This window comes from Morone saxatilis, unplaced genomic scaffold (assembly GCF_004916995.1).
Source record: "Morone saxatilis isolate NCDOM2014 unplaced genomic scaffold, NCSU_SB_2.0 Contig3, whole genome shotgun sequence".
Taxonomy (NCBI): Eukaryota; Metazoa; Chordata; class Actinopteri; family Moronidae; genus Morone; species Morone saxatilis.
In genome coordinates, this window is record NW_023339873.1 from 21,685,161 (window position 1) to 21,693,882 (window position 8,722).

Genomic DNA, 8,722 nt, shown 5'->3' on the forward strand with positions numbered 1-8,722 from the left:
GTGTTTTTGAACCTCTGCTTACGATCTTACTATCACATCTTAGCACCTAACTAATCATGGATGAACGCATCAGGCTGATATTGAGTCAAAGTATTTTCATTCAGTTTCTTGTATTTTGATTGTATTATGTTTTTAAATTCATTTATTTAAATGTTATATAATATTTCAGAGATTCCCACGTACCACTAGAGGTACCTGTACCATAGTTTGAGAACCAGTGGTTTAGAACAGTGGTTCCCAACGTTTTTCCTGAAGGGAGCCATTTTCTATCATTGAGTAAACTGACTGTGACCTATTTTATGGATATACTGTTTTTGTTATGCACTGAATATAATATGAGAGACAACTGATAAACTGTATAATGAACACAAACACAATAACTGCAGGAAGTTTGTGTAAAATGAGCGATTTGGATGAATTCTGAGAAGATTATTTCCTGTGAATATTACATCAGAGATTAGTTTTCCTGATATTTTTAGGCACTTTTTTTTTTTGCATATTTAGTGTTCAGTTTTCATTTACTTTTTATTAATTTAAAAGAATAATAAATCTCTCATTGTTCTATCAGCTCTTTGTTGTTTTAACTGCGTACTTTTCTGATGCAGGATGGGGCTGTTTATCAGAGACTGAAGGCTCTCTGAATATGGCTTGTGATCAGAGTTTAGATCATAAACAATCTAATAAAAATCTAAATATCAGTCTATCTCTTAATAAAATCAGAATAAGAAACAATTTCAATACTTGAAATGAATGAAATGCTATAGGGAGACGTAGGCCTAGGAATATTTTTACCATAGACCAATATTTATGGTATGGTCTATGACCTGGTAACTTGACTAATCCTTGGTTAGGACCTGAGTGAGCTAGCTAGCTACTAACTAATGGGTCGACTGCAATAAAATCTTCTCTGGAGGATGAGTCCTGGCGCTTTTGACAAACTAGGTATCTGTTAATAGGTGTATAGGTAGAGGTGTGGTTGAGTTTAGACAGATAAAATAATTTGAGTAATGTTTGGGAAAGATTGATGCTACATTAGAATAAAGGAAACAATAGTTTTCATGTAAGAGAGACCAGGTGATGAGTGTTTGTTGACTTTATATGAACTGCAGTCTTTCCAGGCTCACTAAGTTGTATTACAGTCGTCTAAAGAGGTTGAACCCTTGTATAGACACTGTTTGACTCCATCCTTAGGTCAGAGCATCAACATTACAAATCAGACATCTCATCTCAGAACACCGTGACATTTACATGGCGACCTTTTGTCTGTTTTCTCTGTTCCCTCGCCTGTAGGTGCATCTGCGGTCGGCAGAGCGTCTCCGAGACTTGTGCTGTGCCAACCGGGGTACTTTCATCAAGGTGGGCCAGCACCTGGGCGCTCTGGACTACCTGCTGCCCGAGGAGTACACGTCCACACTGAAGGTGCTCCACAGCCGAGCTCCTCAGAGCACCATGGAGGAGATCCGGCAGGTCATCAGAGAAGACCTCGGCAAGGAGGTAAGTCACAACAGACCGGATCTCTGACATCTGCTGACGGACCGGATTTTGTTAGTGTTCAGGTGAGCACAAAAAGTTTGGCTTCATTTGCTAAATTACAAAAAATATTTTTGTAGAAAAACTGATAAATTATTGCTCTGCTATATCAGTCAGAAACTTTGGTTTTGTATGGGAAGCAGTGTTGAAGAAAAAACGCTAGCGAGCCCTCATTTGAGACGTCTTAAACCTGAATTTTATTTCACTTATACTTTAAAAACTACTCAGAGAACATCTGTTGTACTTAATAGAACATGATTATTTTTTCCTGAAAACCACAAAATATTAATGATTTATTGTGTATATTATTTTTTACTAATTAAATGCTGTTGGGGATTAAAGATAAACCATCAAAGTGAATGCTCAAACGCTCACGGGTGATTCATGCATAGCTAAGACAAAACATATGCTGTATTTTCACATTGCTTCTTCCTATGTTGCATTTATTTAGTCCATTTATCTTTGTGTTTCTTCAGGTTTATAGTTTGATTGTTTGGTTTGGATTTTGGTTTATGGCATGCTCACTTGCTCTCTGAAGGTAAGAGCATTTTTTTGTCCCTGTGTGTGTGCTTTGCAGGAAGCAGAAGAAAGGGCGAATAAAGCAGAAGTGGATATGTCTGACATTCTGTCCTCATTTAATTTCATAACCAAGCCATACTCCTGATGCAGCCGTTAATGCTGCTGTTAGTGCAGAGCGCAGAGTTTGCTCTCAAACTAGTTATTATGACAGCCTTTTAGAGCCTGCTGGAGGCAAGGCAATTGTTGTGTTATTCTCAGATACAGTACATTGGTCTTCTCCCTCTGCCACACACTCCCCAGTGTTGTGTGTGTGTGTGTGTTAAAGAAATGGCTTTGGTATAATTAGTTGAGTACATTACATCAGCACATACAGGAACAGTGAACATGTTGCTCCCCACACGACACAGACCAGGTCTAGGCCAATGCATAAATGTTTTAAAGTGACAAAATGTGCCAAAATCCGTTATGCAACGACATTAGGGTTGGCTGAAATGCTGCTAAACCATGAGACGAAATTCATTTGTCAACCGTCTGGGATTTTGCTATGCAGTTCATGCCAAGGTAGCTATCTGATTAATATCTGGCCATTGTGTAGAGATGCTCCTCACTTTCCCTCAAATTTCGTTTTGACTTTGAGGGTCATTTGGGTTGGGTCTGGGGCTCGTGTTCAAGCCACATGCAACATCAGTTCACAAGAATTCTTCACCTTGCAAGGTAGCTGAATTCGCCAGTAGAGTTGTTCCGATACCAGTCCTAGTAAATTGGAAATTCCTCCAGATTCTATGAATGATTAGAAGGCAACTATGATTAATAATGTAACTAGCTACGTATTTAGCTAGATTTCCTAGGATGACACAGTGATTTGATGGGCTGCTTTCTGCTTGCTTGCTGTGCCTGAATATTGATTACCATCTCCCAAAATGCAGTGGAAGACTGTAATAATAATAGATAATAAACTATTAGCTGATTTTCCAACATAATTTTGTCATCTCGTTTTGTCTTCTACAGGCTGAAGTCTTTGTCTGGTCTTTGTACAGTTTCTATATTCCTATTGTGTTTATCCTGCTCATACAATGCACAGATATATAATTAAAGAACATTTCTCTACAGAGTAGGCCAGATGAAGGCATTTAATTGTTAATATTTTCTCTACTGACACACTGTTTGCAGCACTTTTTACCCCTAACCTGTGCATCCCTGATTTCAGGGTAGCGTTGCAAATCATTCATTTTGATGTGGAGATATTGTTCTGTGGCAGTATTAGATGGCACAAAAATGTAGGTTGTGTGTGTAATTGAAGGGGCATACAGAGGAGATACTGATCAAAGCAGGAAGTAGACTGATATCATCAAATATATCACAAAATGACCTCTAAATGTTTTCTCACCATTTCAGAATAAGAGAGATTTGTGTGACTACTTTAGCTTCAAAGCTTTAAGACTGTAACACAGGGCCTTTTGTTTGGGTTTTTTTCTCAGTTTTCTTGTGCATTTCTTCTCATTGATGTGTACTTTGTTGCTCCTCGGCCTCATTTGAAACTGTGTGAACAAAGAACATACACAGGACATTTGAGATATTCCCAGGAGGTCTTTTTCTAGGAGGCAGGCTCAGTAATCTAGTGCAGTGTATTATAGACTGGTCGATAGGCTTTCACACTACACTGCTTTAAAGGTCCTCTGTAAGCAAATATTAGTTTTATGTCAGTGTTGATGCAGTAACTTTCACACCGGGCCACAAAGTTAAGGTCTACAATTTAAAGATCTGTAGATGAAAACTCTTATGGCTTCTATCTTGTATATTTTCTTCCACTGCATCTGTTACTGAAGATAATGACCTTTTATAACCTGTTTTGCAAGTCAGCAAGCAAATGTGCTCCATTGGAAACATCTTTTCCCCAAAATCAGTTTTACTATATGGTGTATTTCCATAGTTATTACAAATGATTTACTGTGATGATTGATGATTGAATCATTTAATTATACATATTGATATATTGCCTTTTGTCTCTGTCACTAACAAATGATCCCATTGGCTAAATAGTATAGTATCTCCTCAGGCCAAGTTTACCATGTTTCTGTCTGTCAAGCAGACTTGAAGAGAACTTTTGAAATGCCGGCATGAAAAAGAAAAATTAAACGAAAATGTGAAAGAAAAGGTTTGGAGGGAATAAACGAGGCTATAGCAGGGATGAAGATGAGATAAAACCAGTCGCAGTCTATGAGAGAAAAATGGAGAGATGTCTTCAGGATTTTTTCAGTTTGGCAAGTTGTAATCATTCCTTCATGTCATGTTTCATGCAAGCCCCCAAGAAGAGTGCTGGGCTTTGAAGCCGATTTGACATAGTGGCCAGACAGCAATGTAATGTAATTACAGCAATGGCGTCCATCACATGATGCACACTGGCCCAAAAAGACTTTTTCCCACAAGCTTACATTGGGAAAGAAGTGTGTGTGTGGATGCATTGTTTTGAGTGTCACAACCCCGGCAGAAGGACTCAGTTCACAGTCAGAATTTTATTCATGAAGTCCGGTAACATTTTTAAAGTCTAGAAGAATTTATAAGATTCAATTATTTATTCCTATTTTAGTTAACAGAGGGCTGAACTGGAATTTCCGGCTCGGCCAGCCCAAGTCTCTACTGCCACTGTGGCCCATAGAGGATGCACAGTATTCATCCGGGTCATTTCTTTGCAGCAGGAAGTGGCTTTTTTAGAAATGAACGAGATGCCACCTCCAACACTGTATCCACTTCTCTTTATGTAGCCATGGTTTCACGCTGTCCAAAGATGAAGATGGAGCAGAAACAGCTCATCAATCATGTGAGTTAAATACTTGCTACTTTGGAAAAAGTGTTTTCATCTTCCATTAAGTGCATTAACTCTTTTTCAAAAGGCAGGAACCACATACACCACAAGTTTGCAGTTGCCAACCTATCCCTAATGCAAATTAAAATATGTTGATTGAAACAAAGCTAATGACTGCATAAGAAATGTCCCCTTTTTTTATAGTGTGCAACAACCCTGGTAAAATCTAAATAATAAACAAATATTCAGACAAGCATTGACTGGTGTATATGTTTTGCCACTGACTGTGTCATTTTAATTCTCTGATATGGCTTTCAGCACAATGTACACTGTGATTGTTCAATCACAGCCTTTGAGGTCTGATTGGTGAACACTCAGCTTTTTCTGTCTGCCAGCAGCTTGTGATTCTCAGTATCTGATATCTGATAGGGCATATTTTCATATAATCCTTAAGGAGAAAAAGAAGTAGCGCCCACTGAGTCATAGACAAAGGGGTGGTATTTCTCTCAACATAAAATATATAAAATGCTATGCATGCTTGTAAAGCTAACCAATAATAACTAAGGTATATAATAACTGCTATCACTTGATTCCACAGTTTGTATTTTATTTATTTGTGTTTATTGTTACACTATCATTTTCCTACACTATAACCGTAGGGCCAAGGAAAATGATCATCACACTACAGCATCCAGACATCCAGGCATCACTGATTTGTAACGCCTTAACAAATGAAAGGCAGCACTAATATTCAGGATAAACTGCACAGTTCTTCTGAGCAACTCTCAGATCAAAATGATAAAGTATCAGCTTGGTGTTTATTTTTTTAGTAACAAATCTCTAAGACGCAAACCAATACTTGTTAGCAGCATCAGTTCATTGCTGGTCTTTTCATGGCATTTGTTGACAATGACAGAAGTATAAAATATCAACTGCCTTAGCCCTTAAAGGTCCAGTGTTTAACATTTAGGAGGATCTATTGGCAGAAATGGAATGTAGTCTTCATAGCTATGTTTTCATTAGTGTGATAATCACCTGAATATAAGAGTTGTTGTGTTTCTCTTACCTTAGAATGAGCTGTTATCTATAGAGGGAGCAGGTTCTCAGGCATACAGGCATTCCTGGAATTTAACCCTTTTGCATAGAAAGATGTTTCATCATATTGCTGGTGTTTCCACCCTTTCTTGAAATTATACTTTTACAGTAATTAAAACAAGCTTTGAACTGTTTCTTCCTCTCCACCATTACTCCTTCTTGTTGAAAGTTTCCAGCAGCGTAGACTAGTGCAGGGTGATAATCGGGATGAACCGGTATACCCGTTTTCATTTCCTGTATGATATGAATTTTTCATGTACCACCATACCGGTGCATAGCTGAAACATCTGCTGTAACTAATTTGTTTCTTGTGCAATAGAACATTTGAGAAATATTACTTTGAATACTTAAAGCTGCAGTAGGTTACTTTTATAACTTTTATAACTTTTTGTCATTATTGCTGAAACTTTCACTACAGAAGTACTTGAGACAGGACAAGACAGGAAAAAATCTGGTTCCTCTGGGTCCTGGGGCATTCCTAATGGCATTTGCAAGAATCCACCAGGCTTCAACGAAAACAACCAATCAGAGCCAAGAAATATAGTAAGACTAAGATGCTTTGAGTTGGAGGCTTGAAGATAGTTGATTGTTGAGTCTTATTCCCAGCATTGGGTTTTGACATTCTGCAAATGACACTCAACAATCAACTATCTTTCTCAGATTTTTTTCACAGATTATCTGTCTCACATACTACTCTCAGGATATAGTGAAAGTTCCAGAAAATATGACAAAAAGTTATTTTTTATAAAAGTTACCTACTGCCGCTTTAAATATTTTACATACAATATTAAAGTTGTTGGCAAATATTTTTGGCAAAACACATATTGAAATGTGAAACACAACAATTCTTAGGAAAAATGTTAAGTAATGAATACATTACATAATCTGAAAAAGTTTGCTAAATAATTTTTCCTCTCACATCTAGTAAAACAATTATAAACCAGTGGAATGTGCTAATCAAATGAATATGAGCTGCAGTCACAGTCAATTCAAATTGCTCCCCTGTAATTCAAAGCCACTACTATACAATTTTCTCCTCTTTCTTATTCATGTTTTATAAATTAAGGTGTGCATTCAGTTTGATTTCTTCCTGTATCTGTGTGGCACGTCATTATCAATGAAAAGACGGTAATATAGCTCCTCTATGTACAAAGGCGGCAGCAGAGTGAATCAGCCCTTCCTCCCTTTTTGGAGTGGCAGGAGAAGAAGTGACACTGATGAGCAGTGCCAGGCAGCTCTGGAGTCAGGGGAGCGGCTTCAGCATCATTTCCGTTCCGACTACACATGCTTTATTTTTAACACGTGTTTGCATTCTCGTGCCTGTCGGATATTCTCATATACAAGTAGTGAGCAGAGAGTAGTGCGTGGTGCCGTGCTGTTTTCAGCACCATTTGTGGTGGCATATGCATTCCCACTGTGCATGGATTTGGAGAGCCTTGCCTGAGTTCTGGCTGTCATTTCCCCTTCCACAGTAAAACTGCTGAAAGGACAGCTTGTGCAATATGTCGTTTTACCAAACAGAATCTGTTTCCAGGCTGAATATTACACTTAGTTGGTGCTGAGAGGCGTAACAGAAGAAAACATGAGTGCATCATGGGTACTTGGGGTCTTGTCAAGGCAGGGTGGCACGAGTGTAGGGACATCTGTGGACGTTCAGGAAGACGCAGTGCGTTCTAGTAACCAAACTGGGATTGTCCACGATGAGCCAAATAACAAAAGATGAAACCTTTCTGCCAATGGTGGTATGTTTTGTAACTTGACTGGATTATCCTGCTGCTAAAATAATTAGTCTTGTTTTGGTTATATTTTTGGGCAATGAGATTTTGGACCACTGTATAGGATGTGGTGTTCTGTCAGTGAAGTTGCAGATTGCCACCATTTGAATACCGCTCAGCGTGTAGGAGGAACTATGGTGTCTGCGGTATCGAAAACACAAAGATTCTTTTGTACAGGTGATTATACACTAATGAAAACATACCTATGAATATTATACTCCATTTATGCCAGCCATAGTCTAGTGAAAACCAGCTGGCCTCCAACCAGGAATATTAATAAGAGACCTAATGGGGCCACTGCACACAGCCAGGAGCTCAATGGACATATAGCCTACCGTCTGGCCAATCACAGGCAAGTTATCCCCAGACATTATTGTTTGGCTTCCTTTAATGGGAGACCTGTTCTGATAAGTACTTTTGTTAGACAATATATTGTCTCTGAAATAATTGGATAAACATTATTATTGTCAATTTAAGACCATTTCATTCCACTCATATAATGAGCATAATAATGCAAGTACACCCTTCAAAAGAGCAATGAATTATATAATTATAATTATAATATTAAAAAGTTGGCACAGTCATTCATTCCTTTACCGGAAATATATTAATAGTAGGAGAACCCCCATCATGTTGGCTAAAATGTTGGTGACATTTTTAAACGATAAGTCAATATTGTGACAGGCGATAATTTCATATTGTATATATTGTACAGTAAGTTGATAACAAAATTACTGCGACAGGCCAACTTTGATATAAATCTTTTAAACAATGTGGCAGCTAACAAATGGTCTCTTGTGGGCATATTGGACCATTTCTGGCATTTCTCTTATGGGTGTGTTCTTTACATGCCATAAGGACATTCTGTGCCAATGACCAGGGGCGGATCTAGAGAAATATTGATGGGGTGTGCAGAGGGTTGCATTGAGACTTTAATGGGTTGAAGAAATATTTGCTGACTTAATCGCAACCAATCACATATATCAACATTTGCTTGGAA

General features: G+C 38.1%; 1 protein-coding gene across 1 annotated transcript in view; it reads left to right on the plus strand.

Annotated features, from left to right (window-relative positions):
• The window catches only part of adck1 (aarF domain containing kinase 1), a 72,785-nt gene that overhangs the window by 29,703 nt on the left and 34,360 nt on the right, over nt 1-8,722 (plus strand). Inside the window, exon 4 of the mRNA XM_035673989.1 lies at nt 1,291-1,494. Within this exon, the coding sequence (XP_035529882.1) occupies nt 1,291-1,494 (204 nt within the window). The remainder of the gene's footprint in view (nt 1-1,290; nt 1,495-8,722) is intronic.